General features: G+C 40.3%; 1 protein-coding gene across 2 annotated transcripts; it reads right to left on the bottom strand.

The window, feature by feature from the left end:
• Positions 1-278: 278 nt before the first annotated feature.
• LOC122566482 lies at positions 279-1,672 on the bottom strand. Of its 2 annotated transcripts, XR_006316536.1 has the most exons (3): positions 1,379-1,672; positions 619-973; positions 499-528 (listed from the first exon to the last, which is right to left on the bottom strand). XR_006316536.1 is itself a non-coding variant. In XM_043723790.1 (2 exons), the coding sequence occupies exons 1-2, from the start codon at positions 1,439-1,441 to the stop codon at positions 683-685; spliced, it is 354 nt and encodes a 117-aa protein (XP_043579725.1). In that variant the 5' UTR covers positions 1,442-1,672; the 3' UTR covers positions 279-682. The 2 variants fall into 2 exon arrangements, 1 of the variants encoding a protein (XP_043579725.1); XM_043723790.1 differs by having other exon boundaries at positions 279-973.
• Positions 1,673-22,186: the final 20,514 nt, after the last annotated feature.

Raw genomic sequence — 22,186 nt, 5'->3', positions numbered from 1 at the left:
CCTGTTTTAATGAAACAGAAATCTTCGTTAACGCATTACGGAATATCTCAGTATTACTAACGCCATCCTTCGTACAACTTGAGGACTTATAGAAGTAGGATTTGGTACAAATGAACAAGTTAAATCAGAATTTCGTTGATGAAAGCGCGATTTATTTAGAAATATAAAAAGCCAACAAATTGTATCAAATCATGTTAGTAAAAATTTCACTTTTTTGTAACATCATGCCGATCTATATAGATAGAAAATATATTTAACAAAATGTTGTGCTACACTCTAAAGAACCGTGTGTTAAAAATTCTCGAGAAACTCGTTCTCTACATACAAAAGAAACGGATTTAATAACTTGCATAATTAACATTATGTTAGCAAAAATTTCATTCGTTAGTTCAATACAAAAGACAGAAAGGAAGTCTTTCTCATTTCGACACACAGTTTGTTATTAATAACGAACCATGAAATTTCCATAATGGCATACTAATCTAAAGTTGAGTAGAAAATATACTTTAGTTGTTAGTATATTATATTCTGCAAAAATATATAATGAAATTCTCAAAAATCTTATTCGTACATAAAGAAAAAGTAATGTTGAGTCAGCATTAGCATTAGTGATATTACTTGGTGCCGAAGCATTCTGTGGTACAGCTGCCATATTCGATTTAGTTGACAAATTCGGTTCTGTTCACATACGCGTTGTAGTTGGCATACTATTCGTTGTAACTGGCATACTATTCGTTGTGACTGGCGTACTCGGTTTAGCTGGCGTACTCGATGATGGCATTGTTGAAGCAGATGGGTTTGAAGTTGTATGGGGTAAATATAATTCAGGACACTTTACGGCACAGGCAAGATTCAGTATGTACGAGTTTCCTTCAGTTGACCCGCAAGAATTCTTGCAAAAAAATTTTCGTATAGGCTCAAGTAAACTAAAGCCGAATCTTGGTTCCTCGATTCCTTCTTCAAGAATCTGTTCCTATATGTATAATAATAAGACAAAGAAATTAATATTTATGTAATTAATATTTATATCAAAAATTATAGTATGCAATAATCATTGTTAATTCCTCATAAAAAGACACTATACGCATTCGAAATGTTAACTAGTTGAACAATAACGAAATTAATGTATTTATTTGCAGAAAAATTAAATCTAGTGCACTGTATTTTCTTTGAAAGGAAATCAGAAAATAGCAAATAATTGCCAAAAAGAAAAAAATGTTATCTACGTATGCGAAGAAAAGTTCGTTCGTGGAGAAGTTAACGATTTTCGTGGAAGATTGATATTAAGGATAATTAATAATCACTCTAGTATCGTCGGAAATTATTTATGGTTATGTAATCGAGCTTTAGAAACACGAAAGCCGTGGCAAGTCTTAACCTGTGACCAAACAGATCCGATCAATATGAGTAAAGCAGCAATCCATGCGGTGAGACGCGACATAACGAACTCGTTGTTAATATAGTTTAACCGCGAAACAACACGAGCAACATTTCCCAGCAGAATTTTCCTTTCGTCTTATATACGTACGCTGAAGACCGTGGATCGTTAAAAATTCAAGCTTGACCTATTCTCCGTTTTTTTCAACGATATCTCTTTGAAATTCATAGTTGTCCCAGCTGACGGATAACACGCATCCTTATCGCGATTCTTTGTTCGATGAACGAGAGAACAATTCAGACACAATTAACAAGTAACAATGTTATTGAACACGGATGGGACCATGTTATTTAAAAATGAAAAATGAAAGAAGGTAGGACTTTGTAAATGTTTTATATTAATTTTCTATTGGATTTAAAATGATATTTAGCTGATATTTATCAAAAAATGTGTTAAAAGAATATTCCTCGTCACTATAGCAGTATTGTTTGAGGTTATTGTTCGTTTTCACCTGTATGCAAATGATATATTGCATACGTGACCGAAGAATGAGAGTTAGAGGGTGCTGTTGCCAATGAGTCGCGTGTTAATATCGAGCGAGATGGAAATCCATTATATTTGTGTCCATCGTACTCGAATCTGTAGCCACGTTTGATAATTATCATATCAAAAGCAGGAGTATCGTGTTATTTTCCATGCCATGCCTAATTATATGCAACCTGATTTGCATTCGCGTGTATCGTGAGCTCGATAGCCCCTATTGTCTCGGTTAATTAAATTGTTCACGAAAAGAAAACATACTGACTATTAATTGAAAGTTTTTAGATTTATATATCACGTAAGTCAAAACTATTGATTGTACCGTGACAGAGAAAAACGTTAGAAACGTACAACGTTTGATTCATCCATAAATTCTGAAATACTGAATGATTTTATATTCAATCTTTGTTCATTGAATATAATCAAAGAATTTTCTACTTTGCCAATATTAATTGTTCAATTTTTATAAATCATTATAATCAAATAGTTCTCGTTTTATTTTGAAAAGTAATCCTTCCTATTTGACATTACTGATAATATTAAGACATTATCAAAGAGGATCGATATGTCAATATGTCGTATATTTAATTTTTTGTGCAAATCAATACCATTTGTCAACTTTCGCTATTCAACATAGTCAAAAAACAAAATTTCCTTCTGGTTTGATAATTAAATAATGTTATCCCAGAAACAACCATTAATTTTTATATATACAATCTTTGTATAAACCAATGCCAATCTACCAATTTTTATAAATTTGTCATAATCGAAAGTCCTAATTTTCTTTTTATTCTTTAAAAAAGTCCCCTTTAGCCGATATAAAGTAATTAACGCCAGCAAAAGAGGTCGTTATTTTCATAAAGATTAATTTCCATCTATTTCACTGTGTCGTGTCAATCAATGTCATATCGAATGATTTTTGCATACGGCGAGAAGCGGATGGCGAGGATTCGAGAGTGCACATAAGACGTTGATTATACCAGAGTTGCGCTTATGACCTTTCACGCAGGACTGCTTAAAGTTACGTCAATGGTGTGCATTGTACGAGAGAGCTGACTGGTTGGAAGGCGATAGACACCACGTGATCCTGCTACCAATGACGCCGGGGAATACCAACGGGTCGATAACAATGAGACCGACAACGAAGCCTCGGGAATATTCTCTTCGCTTGGGTCTATCGACCTGACCTTATATTTCCTGCCGTTTTCCTTTGACACGACGTCATTGTCTTCCACCGGATATTGTCTGATCTTTCGTAACTCCTTATCTTCACTTTTTTCCCGTATTGTTAACGTTGAGACATTTGGTGCCTTTTACACTAGGCTAGTGGAATTCTATATGGATACAGTATTTCTTTGATGGACGTACGAATGATTTATGTCTTATGTAGTCCTATTCTTTGTTTGAATATTCTGCTTAATGTAATAGGTAAGATCGACATTAGATGTACTGAACTTTGTCAGATTTATTCGATGATCATGTTTGCATGGAAATTGCATTGATTGTGAAAATTTAAGACGGAAATCGATAATCGTGTATCGACGTAAGGTTCGTGTACTTACTTACGATGAATAATGAATGTTAATTTTGAACTACGGGAGAATTACATAATGCATTTTATTACACCGATGTTGACTATAATACAATAATAATACAAAGTTTTTATTAGTAGAAGTAAAGAAGAAGATATATAATTTATCTTAGCGTCACTTCTTTATCAAGAGTCGGTAATACAAATTTCTCACACATATATAATTTTTATTGTATTATAAGCAACTTTTTATTGGGTTATTATGCTACTCTATGTATTTATATTCTATCGCTTTAATAACAATAATGAAGTAACTATATTATACTTAATATATTATATTTTAAAATTTTTTACACTTATGCTTAAATGAATATTTTTGTTATGTTTATTTATTTCATAAATATATGATATTCCTTAAATTAAAAAATTAAACAAAAATCTATATAACTAAAAAGATGAAAGATATTAATTACAATGTAAAAAATAATATAACAAAATATTTATAATTAATGTGAATCTAAACACGGAACGAAGAGATAGGTTTTTACTGATCAGTATCAGGTTTTGCAAGGACCTGAGAAAAATTGTCACTGCGGAAATTCTTCGATTCAGTAATTAACTGTTTTGCGCGTGATTCGAGCAGCTAGGCAGTAACGGGGAACATTATTTGTGAAAGTAATTGAACTCGTTATGAAACTCGTCTTTCAAGAAAGTAATCTACCGTGGTGGGGTTTTCGTAATTCTCGGCTGAATCTCTAATTAGACCCGCATATGCCAATCGATCCTTCTTCAGTCACGCACCGCGTTCGATTCGTAGCAACGAATAGAATAGCAGATGGTCGACATTTAAGTTGAACTTGTTCGATGTTCATTCGAATCATTACCACCAGACGTCTGGCAAAACCATTGGTCAATTCACGAACATTAACTTTTTATTGCCTAGGGAATTTTTTATACTGGCTAAATGCGCCAAGGATCGAACTTCCTTTGTCAAAATTATCTACCGTCGATAAGAAGGCTCATTGCCAAAAAAGTTTAAAATTCTCTTCAAAATATGAAAACTCCAAATTTACATTTTTAAATCTCCGAATAAAGTTGATTCAAAATTTTCAACTTCTCATATTCTTTTCTATCGTGTCCAATCGGTCAGATTGGATTTCGAGTTAAGATTTCTAAGTTTTTCATATAATTCTAATTTTCTACGAATAGCTCGTAAACAAAATTTCTTTTATTTCTTTATACGCTTTCACAACTCGCCGGATCTAAATCACGTTTTATCTCTTCGAATCTGCGTTAACTCGGTCGATAACGAAATTTTCCTTCGGAATTCCCTAGTGAGCGGTGGTTCCCGAAGATCGCGAGACGAAAAGTCACTCGCTGGAGATCGGTTTGCATCGAGAGACGAAGAAAGTAAAGTGCTCCTAGACTGATAACTAGACGAGAAGCCGGTTAATTAGCCGCACAGTTAGATAACGCTCTTTATCTAGATCGCGTGGAACGATCAGAGACCCTGTGCAGTAGCGCAAACGTGCACCAAGCCAGCAGCCAGTCGACACTCGATTGGCGGAGCGGATGGTGGTGGATGGAGGAGGTAAAAGCGACCGAGGGGCTGTTGCAGGCGCGAGTGGAGGTGAGGAGGTGGCTGGAGTTCTGGTTCTTTGCAGAGAACTCCTCCGGTAGTCGCCTCCTTGACGTTCCTCTGGGGGGTTTCAAGCTCGCGCGTGGGAGTAGAAGCTGATAGTAGCGTGGGGTGCATATCGAAGGGAAGATGAGAGTGGGTGGATGGAAAGGAAAGGAAGGGTGGGTGAGCCGTAGTAGATAGGTGGATGGGTGGTTGGTCGGTCGGCTAAGTGGTTTGAGGGCAAGTTGAAGGGAAAGAGACACGGCGTATGTACGTGAGCAAGGAGCGTGGAAAAGGGCGGTCGGGGAGGTTAGAGGCCGTAGGAGTGGGATTGCCGAGGCGTGCGTGGGTGAGCGAAGCCGTCGGTATATCGAAGGGGGGAAAAGGAAGGACGAAGAAAGGAGAGAAAAGACGACGGGAGTCGGGGTGTATGAGAGACACGTAGATGGTGGTAGAACGTAGCAGAAAGGGAGGCTACAAAGCGGAATGGAAAAAGGAAGGAAACGACGACGAGAGAGAGATAAATGAACGACAGTGGAATAGAGAGCTTGCGAGCAGCAAGGAGGGAGCATGGTTTAGGAGAGACAAAGAAAGGTTGGTACGTGGTCGGTGACGGGAGCGAGAAAGGAAGACACGTTGAGACGGAAGGTGAGAAACACGGAGAAGGATGGACGGAGATGGTAGAGACAACAGGGATAGTGATACGGTGTAAAGACAAATAGAGCGGGAATGCAATAAGGAGAGACGCAGCCCGAATATACATACATATTTCGAAGAAAGAGAAAGGCAAGAGGAAGTGGGAAAAGAGAGACGTTAGAGGGAGGAGGAGAAATGGATGATCGAGGGAGATAGGCACTGGAACGGATAGGCACGCTGCGAACGAACAAGACAGAAACGAACGGATTCTAGAGGAAAAGGGTACGAATGGAGAGTATACCATTGAAGGGAGCGACTAACAGAGATAGCAAGCGTGTATTAGAGGATGAGAGGAGCTAGGGTGAGAGTAACAGGCAACCGCGTTAGAATGAGATAGAAGCCGAGAGATAGAGAGGGTAAAGCAGAGAGTCGACTCGGATATGAGGGTGTCGCGCAAGCCGGTCACGCCGAGGTTTCCATGGCAACGACAGGCGATAAATCAACCCGCAACATCCCCGAGTACCGCCAGATAAAACCGCATACACATATGTGTATACGTACATATACGCGCGGAGTAGAGATACCGACTGGTAACTCCGCGCCCAAAAAGTTTTCCCTTCGACCGATTTATGCCGCCGCTGCCTGCAACACCGAAGAACGCCTTGCCATCGAAGAAGAACTCTTTTCTTCCTTTTCATTTCTCTTTTTATCTCTTCTTCCTTCTATCTCTCTCACGCTGGCCGTCGACGTTGCTCTCCCTTCAACTCCCTTCTCTCTCTTCCGCCTCCCTTTATAAACTCGTCTTTTTCTTCCATTCCTCTCTTCATTCCAGTTCCCCGTCCTTTCCTTTTCTCTTATTATCCTTCCTTCTATCTTATTTCTTCCTCTTCTTCTTCTTCTTTCTTTCCCCCTTTTCATGCATCGCACTCCGCGCTTCTCCCCCTCTGTGATTCTCTTTATCGTTCACCTCTCGCGATCTCCTTCCTTTTCGCGCGTTCTCCATCCACCAGCGTGTTCTCTCTTCCGCCCTCCACACAGTGTACGCGCTCTCGTACGCCCTCTCTCTCTCTCTCTCTCTCTCTCTCTCTCTCCCCCTTCCTCTCTCTGTTTCCCTTTCTTGTTCACTTGTCTCTCGGCTATGCAACGCGCGCGGCCAACACACACCTACTTCTATACAACACGGTGGTTCGCCCTGTGCATGCACACACGGTGGCTGTCGGCCTATCGTGGCGCATGCCACGACCTCGAGCTGTCCTATCGTCCTTTCGCCGCCACGAGAAGTATGCAGACGTTGTAACTTACGATTAAACGCAGACGGTGTTGATAATAACAGTTCATTTCCCTGCCACGCTTCCGATCCCGCGCTCCGTCTGCAAGGTAACGCTGGAAACACTGGAAACGCAACGGTAACACGGATATTCCGACGACAGTTTTGCGCCACAGCTGTTCCCACGCGTGGGAACCTCCGACCAGGAAAAAAAATATTACGGATGCGCGTTTTATACCTTGCGGTATAATCGAAGAAAAATTGTCGCGCGAAATATTTTTGTTCGAAATTGAACGGTTTCTTGGAATGATTGAGGGAAAGAAACAAGCTCTTGGCGAGTTGCACGAGGATCGATACGACCGAGATCGATGCCTCGTGTCTCGTCGCGCGTTTCATACTCTACAAAGGGTTTCACGTTAATGAAGATTCTCTTGCGTGGTATTGATACCAAGGAATTTTCAAAATTTTATTTTTTCACGGCATTATGAGCTATTTTACAAATATCTTCTGATTCTTGTCATTAAATGTGTATTAAACTACCGAGTGGTAATTCCAAAGTTGTTAAATTCCTTATCTTTCTGCAGCAACTCTCTTAACTTCGCTACTGCTACCTGGTAGAACGTATAAAATCTTCGAAGCTCTAAAGTCGTCCACGTTTTCTAACACATTTATTGTTGCATGTACTCCGAACGGAAACACGAACATACAGCGTTGGATAGCACAAAAAAAAATCCCAATTCAGCGTTTATATTTTACGCAATTTTGGAATATTATTTTATTATAAATCTTATCCTTTCCGCACAAATTTCCAACAAACTCTGACGTGTATACGCTCTACTGGTTAATACACGCACAACTAATATGAAATCTTTGAAAAAGCAACGACCGCTTAAATCTGACGTGAGACACGAGTGGAACGAGCATTACTTCATATCCGTTCCGAGGTTTAGTTCAAGGGTCACTGATTTTCGTTTAGTGTATGCAGAACGTCGTAAGTAGTCACGTCCGGAACGTACGATGTGGCATTTCGCTCGCAGCACAGGGGCAGAAAATGCGTAGGCCGCAAATAAACCCTCGCGAATCTAATCTCATTTAGCACGCCACTGACGTCACCGGAGGCGCCCTCGTGACGTTGCCACGGTCGTCGGTGACGTATCTTCCTCGCAACGGACGTCCTTGCCCAGGATACTTAAGGTCGGCCTAATGGAACACCTTTGCTGGCCACGTGTATTTACGTCGCTTTTTTTTGTTTAAGAAGGTCGAACCGAAAGATGTTACCCTCCACCCTTTTCGATCAAATCGCGCTATCATCGATTTCACCCTTCTGCCTACTGTAAACCCCTCCCCAATTTTTTTCTTAGACCGTGGGATATCGTGGAAGGCATGTTAGAATGGAAATATTAGTTAAACATTTGCAGTAATAATGTAAAGACTTAGTTTTCCATAAATGAAACAATCGTTGCGCATTGTTGTTAAAAATTTCGTGGAAAATCGTTGTCGATAATTTAAGGGTTTCGATGAGATGATTATTTTTAAGAGTAACGTTTTCTAATCTGTCGTTATTTTTAATACTTTTCGGTAATTATAATCAGAGTATTTGATCAGATAGATTCTGCTGCCTGTTGATTTATTTGTTTCGTATTTTCAATGTATCAACAAACATTTTCTTAAATAAATGTAACAAATAAATCGTTAAAACTAAATTTGTTAAACATGAAGTTTATACCTTTCTGCACCTGTGTACTTCCTCCCGTAATAAATAACGTAGCTGAATTATAATAATGAGTGAAAAATGTATGTATGTCAGTGTGAGAGATGTGGAAATATTTGAAAACATACATACGTCGACTCATAATTTATACGTATGAATGTTTTATTCAAATGAACGGAAGATACATGAGATATACCTTATGAAAGTAGGAAGTACGCTTTTTATGATCTCCTGTCGCGAAATAATATTCTCTCTTAAATTTTATCAATTGACATATTTCCAAATCAAATTCTTCATTCGTGTTTAATTCGCTGTCAAGAGACTCTTAAGCGTGAAGATTATATTACTGGAAAAAAATTTATTTTATATTCTATGTAGACAAAACAATTTGTATACGTTCCACGTTCTTTGATACGATGCAAAAGAAGATAGGAAAAGGAGTGTATCGTAACTAGGAAATTTTCCTAACCTTTGACCTACAATTAGAAATCACGGAAATCTTATAATAATAAAAAGGAACCCAACTTTTATAGCAAAATAAAAAGAATCTCGCTGTATTCTTAGTAAAACAAAAAAAAAACCAACATTTGACATAAAATTTAAAATCTCCAAAATTTTTAGTATCGCGCCAGTCAAACCCAACAGATGCTATAATTTTTCTCTTAAAGAAAGAAATCACCGAAGTTGCACGTTTCATCAATTCTCAACGATCGATCGAGGTTCCCTCAATCGATCCCTTCGTTGTCCAACTAATCGCCTCTTCTGTAATAATATTCACTTCAAAGACAACGAATGTTGTCGCGGGTGTCGTCATATCACGATGCTACTATTTTAACGCGGAGTACATCCGATGATCAGCAGAGACACCTGTTGCTCTTTAATTTGACGTAACGCGTATGCGATCAGAAGGTCGTTCGGCTTTGAAAAATTGCTGGCTCATTACGGAAAAGTAGAGAGAGAGAGAGAGAGAGAGAGAGAGAGAGAGAGAGAGTGGAGATGCAGAAAGGTGCGAGAAGGGAGCAATAAATACGCTAAAACTTCTCCCTCTCGCAATAATTCTCTCTTTATCCTCCCCCTTAGCCACCCTCTCGCTGCACCTTTGTCCCACCCGCATGCACGTTGATTAACTTAAACGACCCCGTTTGCAGATCGTAAAAAAAGATGAAACTACTTCGTTCGAACGATTTATTGTATATAGGGAACTCATAGTGTATGGAAGCTCGTGAACAAAAGCGCGGGGCAAGATCATCCCTCGTTAAACAAGGTATCGACGTATTGCTGTAATCGCGGTACAATCAGCAAAAGGATGATTCTTTGTGAAAAAGTAAATCGATAATGTACGGTGAAACTTTTTCATACAGTTTTTTTCTTCGGTGCTTTATTTTCGAATCGAAGTCAGAGATTCGTTCAGTGTATTCGAAGTTGGTTCGTTGACTGCGAAGTAAAACTGGTCTATTTAAGGCTTTGTTTTGAAAAGAACAGTGTTTGCACGAATTTAGCTTAGAATTGGCGCACGCGTGCTTGATAAATTTTCAAATGAAATTTCCACGGAAGCGAAGCTTCCTGTTTTCTCTGACCGATCGCACCGTGATAACCGGGACAACCTGTCTCCAAATTGTCTCCAAAACTCTCGATCGCGTTCAAGATACCATCTTGCGTATTTGAATGCAGCTTGCACGCGCAAATTCATTAATTATCGATCCCGGAAAGCATTCGGCCCCGATGCCGAAACAGAACGTCGACGCGCGTAGGATGTTCCGATGGAACGGACGGTGTTCGCTTGAGTCAGCCATTGCGGCGGAGTACACTTGGACCTAGGCTCGGCGTATAAGCCAACTAGTCGGTATCTGGAAAGCGAACGTCGAAACTAAATTCTTGGCCGCGTTAATCGAGCAACGATAGAGAACAGTTTGCAGTCAGAGGATCTATATCGATGAAGCGACTGTACGCCCCGATCGCGGTTTCCATTTAGCGGCGTTTCTCTTGAACGCGTTCTGGCCTTCGAGGAGGGAGGTCGATCAGAAGCGCGCGAGAGACAGGAACAGAGAGAAAGAGAAAGAGAAAGAGAGGGTCCATACGGGCCGGTGTGTCCACTCGATTTTCGGGGCCGTTCAAAGTGGACGGATAGAATGATAATCTGGGAGCAGCTTGGTAGTTGGTAGGTATTGATCTGTCGGTCGGGGTGTTACTGTGTGGTATGGTTGGTCGGTGGGCTGGATAGGTGGGTGGTTGTGCCATGGTGGGCGAGGGTGATAGCGGCACCAGAGGGGAGGGAGAGAGAGCCGAGGGAACGCTGGGAGATGAGGTAGCGCGGAAAGGGGAAGGTTTAGGGAGGTGGAGACAGGAATGGGGTAACGGGGGATGAGAGGTCGGGTCGGGACGGCAGCAGCTATAGCCTTGCTCTTGCTCGATTCCCTGCTTCTCCCTTCGCTCCGTCTTTCTTCCACCGACTGTATTTTCCTCTCTCTGCGCGCTTCTGCCCTGACTATCTCCCTTTTCTGTTCATCTCGCTTCGTCCTTCCCTCGTTTAACCATTTCATCCTTTCTCTATCTGTGCTAATTTCGCCGTGCTCGCTCTGTGCCACGTTCCTCTCGTCCCTGTCTCGTCCTGTCTCCTCTCGCTCACCCTTGTCGCTTCTCTGTCGCATTACTCGTCTCTTCTACTCCAACCCCGTTGCTCCTCCGGTATTCTATTTTTCTTCTATTCACGTCTCGCCCACCAACGGCTTTTTTCTTCCCGTCCGTACCGTTAGTTTCTACCACTTTGTCTCTCCTCTCTTCCCTTTTCGCCCGTTTCTTTCCCCGATGTTCGTCGCCTTTCACCCGATGCCTCCATCGCTCTCCCTCTCCTGGGACAACCCTAGGCTCCTGTCTCTCTTCTATTTTCATTTCCCGCGCCTCCAACCCCTCGCTTCTTTCTTTTTCTTTTTTTCTTCTCTCCCCGTTGAGCACATCGTACCTCTTCCCTTTCTTCCTTTCGCTCGCTTCCTCCCCTTCCCTCCCCACTCGCTCTCTCTCTCTCTCTCTCTCTCTCGTATTTTCATTTTCATTTTTCCTTTTTCGCGTGGCCATCAGCCGTCTCTGTCCCGCCCGCCGAGAACCATCCCTGTCGCTCTCGCGCTCGCTGTCGAGAGTGTGCGGAACGAGAGAAACGATTATGGGGCGAACGGGGTGGCTATGTCCCCCACAGGATATAGGGTGTCGGGGAGAGATTGGCAACAGAGTATACGCGCTCTCAGTTTTGCTAGTCTCCTCTGTGTTCCTCCAATCTCATCCCTTCTCTCTTCCTCTACTCTTGCTGTTTCTATCTTTGTCCAGCGCGCTACGCGGTACAATGTTCCTCTCTATCCCTACAGTGTGTTAGCTTGCCCCTCGCCTTGCATCCTGCACGACCCCGCGAACCTTGGATTCGGCGTGGTCGTGTGCTGTACGCGCCACCGGATTGGCGGGCTGCGACCCCGCATGAATTATTCGGTAACCTAATAGTTTCTTGAGCAAAGAGCACCAGATCGCCGTAGCTATCTTGTTTTGCATAGCTTCGACGATCTTCGCACGGTCTTCTTTCTAGGGAAAAGATGAACGGGAAGGGTGGATGGCAGAGGGTGGCTCGCGATGGATCGCGATCGTTGTCGATCTGTCTGCCCATCGATCGAGACTTTCCTTTGGGAAACTTGTTAGGGAAACGTGTACGAATTCGAGATTTCGAAGGGCATTCGAAAAGAGTTCTGTCAGCAGGATTCTTCCGCCCTAAAATTCCTGCTTTTCTTCGTATTAGGAATGAAACAACTTGAATGTTAACTTGTTTTTTGATGGGATGGATTGGCATTAATCATTCGGTGCACACGCACCTGATATCAAAGGGTATACCTTTTCAAGTTGATAATTTTACCCGTCGATCTTTATGGATGCAAGCTACGACATCTTACGTACGTTAAATATATGTGTATGTATGTAAATATATGTAAACATATGTATAAATGAAGATCACAGGAGAGAAACGTGATACGTACATTTTTATTGATCTTTTAATTATAATGCCTAATTAATACGTAATTGAGGACGGAGCTCCGTCAGGCTTCTTAATATCGGTCATATTAAAAATACATCTGTGACACTGTTAGGTTCGTGTTTGGGTTGGATTTGCACGCGTGACTTGAACAAAGAAATTATGTATCGCATGTAGCGTTATAAGCAGAATTGCAGGAATTTGATAAAAGAGATAGTGCGAGGTAAAATATTAAACAAATTCTTTTATAACAAGCTATTCGTTATAAGGAAGATTCCCAAACTTCTCTATCGTTCTAACAGAAAACAGGCTCGAGAAGATAAGATAACATTCCTCTGTACTTGTACGACGTTCCACTCCATCGTTATTAAAGGTTCGGCGTTTATTAATAAACGTGGCAATCTGTTAAAGGGACGAATGCTTGGTACGCTCACGAATGAGAATTTTAGACAACTATTAGGCAACCAGGGGCTATTATTAGGGTCTGGACGTGCTATCATTAGACGATACACTTCACCAAAGTAAAGTTTGCCATTGACAGCGTCGACACTGATCTTCAAAGGCAACCTGACTCGATGACACAGTCGATGACGGAAATTGCTTTGATGTGGCCCGGAATTTAGTTCATCGAGTAATTCGCGAGTGTGCACGCGCTTCACCCCAGAAAATAGACATCAGCCAAGAGTGAGAAAGAGGAACCTCGAAAAGAAAATATCTTCGTATCGAATACACTTCGCCGGGCCTATTTCGTCTCTCTGTTTGCTCAAGAAATTCTTAGGCAGCATCTGTGCCGAGGCAAAGCTTTCATCGACTCAGTCCCACCAGCAATTTCTGCTTCATCGAACCAACAGATTCATGATTCGTAAATAGATCCTGATCTATACTACTTCCAGCTCTAAACGATTAATTCTGTCGGACTTATTAGTCAGAAATATCGAGGATGTCTTGACTAACAGTTCAGTTTAATTTCGTTTAAGTTTCTCAAACACCAGAACTACACACCAAACAACTTAAAATGACCGAGTCCTTTTGTATAATTGAATTGATATTATTAATCAAATGTTACTTGTTGTTGTTGTTATTATTATTATTATTATTTTAATATATTCTTCTCTATTTGTGATATTTTAAGACACTGCGATTAGACAATTTTTCACGTGTTCGTGCTACGAGTGATTGACAAACTTCGGTGATATTATTCTTCCATTGCGATATATTCCACTTGAGATTTTGAAATAGCCCGATTTTACGTGAAATCAACCGTATACGGTTCGTAACTTGAAATTTGTGGGCGAATCCCCAACTATTTCAGCTGTCAAAACTTCCACTGAGTTTCAGCAGATACTAGCAAAATTTCATTTTCACTTGCAGTCTAATGCTCCGCGAAAGTGTTTTCCAAACGTGAAAATGCACGAGCAATAATAACATAATACACCATTTGTACTTTGAGAATTTAATAAAGAACTCAACTTCACGCACTAAGCGTGTAAATTAATCCGCTGCTTTCGGGTTTCTCCCTTTTTAGTAACTACTTTAAATTCAAATGTTATAGCAGTTTTGAAGCTTATATTACGTAATTCATAAATAAAATTTGAATCTTATTTAAAGATATTAATTTATACAATACATATATTCGAGAATTTAATCAAATCGTAATTGTGTTAGATCGTTCGTCATTCTACTTCCTTTATCTCCCTATTACTTAAACATCGAGCGAAGGAACACACTAATTAATTTAACACGTTTCATGCCACATGGTCCATCAATAACCCACAACACTCGATAGAAGTGAAACTTTCATAAACCAACAAAGATATTATTTGCTGCGTTGTTTGCGTAATCTAAATAATAGCCAAGGAATAAAAATTACCGAAATAATAAAAAAAACACCAGTAAACATCAAAATATTAAAAATTCAATCCTGATACCGTTCTCCTCTGATTAACTTATCTTATCTTTCTATTTATTTTTTAACGTAGAATCATCCCTTCCCCGGCTGCACCATAACTACTTGGACACTCTGTATAAACTAAACTGATAGTGCTATATCTAACAAAAATACGCTAGAAATGAATGAAAATACACAAATAAAATTGCATTAGAAATTAATAGAAATACACGCAGTGATAATACGCTAGAAAATAATAGATCAGTAGGTAATAAAAATACTCCGGAAATCAATAAAAATATACCTAATAGAGATACATTAGAAATTAATAAAAACTAATGAAAATACGATAAAAATTAATAGAAATATATGGCGTGTAAAATCACCTCGTAAATTTTATGTGAAACACGACTCGAAGTGTGTTGGATGACACTGGGGCGCTTTATATATTAGAATTTGCCACTTGCTGGGGAATATGGTTCTCGCGTTGGCTGCACAGATTATGAATTTCGGTGACGGGGTTGCGCATCAAGTTAATCCACCCCTGTTCGGGTGCGAGAATGATGCATCCCCCAACGGATGATGTAATCATTCGTTCGAGGGGCGATAGAATAGCCGAAACGAAAATTACTTTCTCGAATGTGCGAGCAGCGGCGAGCAATTTAAGAGGGATGGGGCCGAAAGAGAGAGACGGGGTGGTCGATTTCGTCGTGCCGGATATACAAGGCAAACATTGTGATTTGAGTGGCGATCGGAGGTTGAAATTACGCCCGCCTCGGGGACTGATGCAATTAAGGGCAATTAAATGCGAAAATTAAACAATTCGGAACGGTTCGTTTGCGATCATTCATCATACTTGAACATCTTCTTTTTTTTTTTTCCTTTTCGAGCGAGTTTACGATGTAAAGTGATCAAGGGCTCGTAAAATACAACAGATTATAGCCTTGAACAGATCATCTCGAAGATTTTTATCCCCAATGCGTAAAAACTTTTTTCCAATTGTCCTTCGCTGCTCGTATTTCACGCGGTCAATTTTATTGAACGCCATATAATTTATAATGTAGGTGCAACAACCTGTGATATAGCATATAGAGTTAATTGGCCAAGACACTATAGTGACCTGAAAAGTATAGCTACATTGTGCACTGTTTTTGTTAACGAACAATATGTGTAACTAATTTAGTGCTCGTTATGGTTAATACATATATTCCTTTTATATCGAGGTGATCGATTTTTATTGCACCACCGTAATCTGCGATATCAGAAGGATATACGTAATTCCATAAGAGACATAGTTTTTAAAACAAAATTAGCGATTGCTTTATGTAAATACAATTTTGACATACGTATTAAGTCCAATGGGTCGATATACTTCTGACAATGTAGATTCACAAAATTCTGCAAGAGACTGCAATTTTAAGATGTGTAAGATGAACTGGAAATGAGAAATCCTGCATACCAATAACATTTTTAAGATATTTTTTAACCTTAGAAAAATATAATCGGGACAAAGACGGCGGAAAAATCATTTCAAGCTTGATACCCAAATAAATCAAAATCTTTTTTATTAAATATCATACATTACATATTAAAAACACTTTTTCTTTTCTCCTCATTCGCGATAGTCAAGCATCGTCGTTCTGAATCTCTTCTCGCACTTGTTTTACCGTTTCCCTGACGAACGCTAACGTTCTTAACGAAACAACGAATTAAACGATAGAATTAGAGAAACAGGGCCGATATGTTTGAAAATAACGGTACAGGGACGTTGAAGCATTATTGCTCTGACTCGCGGGAACAAGCCCCAGCCCTGGGTGTCGGTTAATCGAGCCGCGTGTGCAAATATATCCGCGATTCGCGCAAAGATCGAACTGCAACTGAAATAGCACCGTCCCTCAAATACACCACTGTTTGGTATATATGTTGTGTATCGGTTGGCGATGCAGTTTTCGCGAATCAAAATAGCGTTCGGTTTTACGCGAGCCTGACAGCACTTCGTCACGTGCTTCGTTTAATGGAACGCTCTACGAGTTATTTCAAACTTATGTGTCATGCATTCTAGTTGCGCGCAAATATAACCGGGCGCGTGTGCGCGCAACACCGTGCACGGAATCGTGCACGAAAACGCGGCGATTTCGCGCGCGAGCAGGCGCATTCTTCGCGCGAGCCACGAACCAATGAACCTTCCTTGAATTATCATTCGACTGATTTCAGAGACGATGCTTCCTGCGCAATGTTACTTCTTTTGTACGTACAATTACGAATCTACGAATTACACATATCATTCGATTATGTGGTTTCTTCTATCGATTTCGTAACAAACTATGAAATCTCCTTTTCCCTGTTACCTCTTTCGTCTTTTACGAACTAAGGAACAACGATTAAATTTTATAGACAAAGGTACAAATATGTAGAGCTGACTGAAATACCAGAAAGTATATAAATTTCCATAAATAGAAATAATCAAATGTTAAATATAGTTATCTAATGCACGCCAAAATACTGAAACCGTGAATTATAATGAAAAGCGCTGAAAACTGGCTCTCGTTGGATAAATTAAAAATTCAACAAAATAAAAAAAAAATTCATCGAAACATACGGTATTAATTATCGAAACTCATCGGCGTTGTATCGATTGCGAGTGGAAATTCGTTTTCCCGGTCATATCAGGAACAATCCGTTGTGCGCGGTGTCAATTTTTGTCAGCGCAAACGTGGCCACCAACGTGAAACTTTCTCAATATTCCCCGCGTCGGCATTAACCCCGTTTCGTGGTAATTTTTTAACGTGTCGCTTTGTATCTCGTGATCATTAAATCGTTATTTTTATTGCTCTGTGGTTATAATCCCAACGGGAGCTTCGTCGCGGTTTATTCATCGCGGCGGACTAATATACAGAGTGTTTGAAAGGAAAACGATCTAAAGCACTAAGAAAGAAGCTAACATACAGTACGTAATCGAAATAGTTTTATCGTGTGTGTGTGTGTGTACGTTCAATTCCCCTTTTGATACAAGCGCGAGTCCAAAAATTGCTAGGATACAGCTGCCAAATATGTTTATATTACCTTTCTTCTGATGTTAGTTAGTTCGTTTAACGTTTGTAGACGTGTCTTGTTGTAGACAATACAACTAAAGAAAGCGGTTATCTAATCTTAGTATGTTTATCCTCAAAAAGATCAAACGATAATGTTTGGCATAAACAACGATAACGTTCGATATAATCAAGATTAATCCTTGTTCTACGATTTTGGGTACGGTTACGAATTCTACAGATGGCTATTCGTTTCTGGAATAACGCGATTTGTCGAAGAACACTGGGATACTGGTTCTACGAATGTAATATGTCACCCAAGGTAGAACTAACTTAATGGTAACTTATGTACTACATTAATGACACGATTTTCAAGAAGCTATTTGGCACCATTTCATTACTTATTCAAATCTACATTAAAGAATGAAAATAGTTGTCCGATCGAAGATTGGAATTGTTGCTTAAAAGCAAAGAGCATAGACGTCAATATATAAATTCTTTGATTAATTATTATTATTATTAAAATATTCCAAAAGCAGAAAAAGCAAACTTTTTATACCAATTTTAACTCCTATTCTTGTTGCAGCTATTTTCTACCGTAAAAAATGCAATTTGATATTATAAACCAATATTTTATTTTTATTGTAATTCCAAGAATATCTTTCTGTATTATATGTATAGTATGTATTTTTTATATACTTTATATTTAGCATAAGCTTCACGTATGTCGGATAAGTAGATAAATAGCTATCGTAAATAGCATGAAAATGTATCAAACGTTTGCCAACGACCACTGCGATGAATCTACGACAGGTCGCACCTGTTCGAGCCGGATTAACGAAAAATGATCACGCATTTTCCAGTCGACGCGTCTAACGACACTGCTAATCGGCGATTCATTGATTTGATGACGCGACACGCACGCTGAATATCTCGGTCGATTCTAATTTATCTTGCCTTTCAGGATGTAACTTGGTGACCGTGTGAATAGCGTTTTCAGGGAAGGACCGCCTATTATTTCCCTGGGTCGCGGTGTAATTAGCTTTCAGAATTGGCGTAGGTGTCAGATCAATGAAAATAATTTATAATGCTCATTATACTAAATTAATTCGATGAATAAATTTCCTAACATTAGACAGGCGAACACACAGACCATTGGAAAAAGGAATAGTCTAGTAAGACTTTAAGTACTTGAACACTTCTAGACAACAGGCATTCCCACGCTTTCGCGAATATATTACGTGCGCTACACAAAATATTTAGAAATTTCATTAGCACTGTAACGACACTCGTTTATCACGATTATGTTGGTAGAGTTTGAAAACAATCTGAAAGTATTTGTAGAAGCTACAGAATAGTTACGCTTAGTGTAACTATATATTTCACAAAGCGATGTCTTACGATGTCGACAGAGGAGTTGACGCTGCATTAGAAGAATTTTTTCAATTCGCGCTTGTATTAAACAAAAATTAAACGTGCACGCATATACGTCAGATTAAAATTCATGCGAGAAACGAATAATTGAAAGTGCAATGAAATTATTATAACAATTTACAATCGGATCAAGGGATTGGAACTTATACGAAGAACGTTGAAGAAGCAAAATCGATAAATTGAAACTCTTTGCAAGATCGAAAAGCATAGAAACGACGGGATTTGCAAGTGCATAGAGTAAATCAGGTCATGATGGCGACCAGTTTGGTTTCCTATATCGATCGAAACGCCAAAACTACCCCTGCAATTTCCCGATACGGATACTTAAAAATTAACATTCCTAAAGAAATATCTGCATTTAACACGATTTTCCAAAGAAGATCCTCTCGGAGAATCCTTTACGCTCTTCTGTTCTCCAACGTTCTGCGTGATTTCGATTGAAGCTCGCCTGCTTGGCTGGCGAATCTCTTTTTCACCTAAACTCGTCGGATGCAAAGAGTATCGCGAGGAATACAAAACAGCCCGTGGATTTTTTTTCCTCGTGAACCACGGAGCTGTTAGAGGAATTCTTCTCGAAAACTCGCCACCCTCCGAGGACGCGTCAACCTTGCCTCTCCGACCAGACGTTGAAAAACGAAAAATGTATACAAATACCGAGGAATCTGGCTATTTTTAGGGAGCACGGTCTGACATCGGGTTATAAGACTATTTCCATAGTGGAAAGGAAAGAGAAAACACTTCGACCCTAAAACTGAATCTCGCCCGGTCTACACAATCAGTCATCCTCCCTCGCGCGCGTCTTCAAACTTAGCCTCCAACAACGAGGCAGGAACTCGCGTGTCGCGCGAGTCTGCATAGTTGGAGAAGCCCTGAGTAATCCTGTTTCACGCGGCTCTTTCGCCAACTTCGTCCTCCCTCGCAGATCTCTGCCCTCCAGTTTTCTGTTTCAACTACCGCGTCCTTTGATCAAAATAATCATTATAATATTCTATTAACGAAATCCGTAAATCGGTCGATTTCTTTTCCACCGCTTTAAAAACCAAGCGAAAGTTCGCAGCACGTGACTCGACGCTAATTCCGCACCAGACTTAATTTATATCCGCTTCTTCTCATTTGCATTTAACTTTACTAAAGTTCATGTAAATTCATATTTTTGTAAATCCTATTAGAAAAATGGAATTTAAGCCGGCGTTATGCTTATGTATTTTAAAAGTGTCACATCCCAAAATAATTCACTTCAGCGTCACAGGAACGTCGAAACGTTCGAGAAAAAAATAGGGATTTCAACGAAAGCTTCTGTAATTTTCCTCGAACAAACCTAACTATTTACCTACTCAACCAACGATCTCCATCAACTTCGTTAGAATCAGTCTGCACCCCGTGAACCTAATCAATAATCCCATAACAATAAACCAAAAAGGGTAGCAATTATCCGTGTCGTCATCAGAACCGTCTCGTCGTCCAGCATCATCAAGCAGATTCCAATCCACGTTTCGTCCCAATATCGAACGACCAACCTAACCTCTCGATCCTAACCTATCTGGCACTTTCATCCAAACAAAAGCGGCAAGAAAAAAAGAATGGAAGAGAGGGAAAACTCTGGACAGAAGAGAGAAAAAGAAAAGCGACAAAGTCGGTGGATTTCGCGTGGAGCGAAAAAGGTTGGGAAAAGGGATGATTCGAACGGAGCGCTCTGATGCGATTCGGTCCGGTGGCGGGCTTCCGGTGAAGTGGTGTTCACCGTGGCGCTGGTCTATCGGCCCGCGAAATATGTTCCACCGTGTAAAAACCATATGAATAATGGGATGGCATATCGTGCATCAGTATGCCGGTGACTGTTGGCCCAGGTCAAATTGACTTGAGCGTCTCCATGGCAACAACTACTCAGACTTCCGGCTGGTCGATATCCTACCAACTTGTATTTTGCGGCGGACCTCGTCTGACTCTCTATATCTCTTTCTCTTTCACCCTGGTTCTACTTCGGTCTCTGTCTGAATGTTGTGTCTCTCTTGCGGCCTGTCTACTACCCTCTCTGTCCTTCCCTGCTTCTCTGCTGTCTGTCGACGTGGCCCGTCTCTCTCGCTCAGTCACTCACCAAGCGTTCACGAACCATTCCCCTCTCTCTCGTACGCTCACTTGCTCTCCAGAGTCTCTTCCTCCCTCTCTGCGATCCTCTCTCGGTTCGCTCTCCCATCGGAACCCGCGATTCTCCTCGTTCTCCACCGGCTTTTCCAAAGGAAAAGACGAGGCCTGACCTGCCTCTGATAACAGGCGTGGCCTACACAGGCCCACTTTTCCAGATTTTTCCGTCAAACCGGGCACACCGGCAAAACTTTCCACTTGTCGAGTCTTCTTCGGGCATCCCGAGGAATTGGATCGAAGGCGGTGGCACAGAGATTTCTGATCGACGAATTCGATGCACCAATTATCAGCTAACAATGACCACAGGTTTAGCGCCGATAATCTCGAATCGGTCGAGTTTTGTTTAGGGATTCCGGAGAATTGGATTGGCGATTGTGGTGGATGTTCGGTCGAAGAATTGGATGGACCAATTAATGTTAGGAAAGGGGACATATCTAGGTTCGAAAATGCGAAAAGTGGGATCTATAATAATTTGACAGCACGGACTGTACTACGTTAAATCGTGTCGAAATTTAGAATTAAAGGAAAAGTATTTGAGTTTAAGTTTATCTGGAAATAATATGGAAGCGATTAGTCTTTCTTTTGATAGTCGACGTCAGACTCTTTACACTATTACTTCTCTCATAATTGAAAGTTAAGATTCGTATCTTAATCTTCTATAAATTTCTCTTCTATAGTTCTTTCTGCCGTATAAACATTTTTGAATTCCATCTTATTGTGATTAAAGCTTGATATACTACGCTACGTTATCTTAGCAGATACCGCAATAAACTTTATATTTTCAAAAATTATAAGAAGATATAGTTTATGCAAAATAAATTCTTGGCTTATTTGCTTGACGCTCGAACCTTCCGCCTGGATTCCGAGAAAATTAGGTCCAAGAAAGTGACCTGCTTCCTCGATCGTCGCGACCAAGTTGCTCGTATATGAAAACGAAGAATTATCGTCGAGGTAATCCCTTTCTATCTTTACTTTTACAGAAGATGGTCCGCGTATTGTCCTT

The sequence above is a fragment of the Bombus pyrosoma genome, linkage group LG4 (genome assembly GCF_014825855.1).
Source record: "Bombus pyrosoma isolate SC7728 linkage group LG4, ASM1482585v1, whole genome shotgun sequence".
Lineage (NCBI taxonomy): Eukaryota > Metazoa > Arthropoda > Insecta > Hymenoptera > Apidae > Bombus > Bombus pyrosoma.
Note: the sequence above shows the minus strand (reverse complement) of the source record. Positions and strands in the feature narration are given on the sequence as shown.

Excerpts from the sequence above, each read along its gene's own strand:
- LOC122566482 (XM_043723790.1), bottom strand. The coding sequence starts at position 1,441 with ATGTCGCGTCTCACCGCATGGATTGCTGCTTTACTCATATTGATCGGA. Across the intron at positions 974-1,378 it reads TCGGATCTGTTTGGTCACAG|GAACAGATTCTTGAAGAAGG; the intron begins GTTAAGACTTGC and ends TTATACATATAG.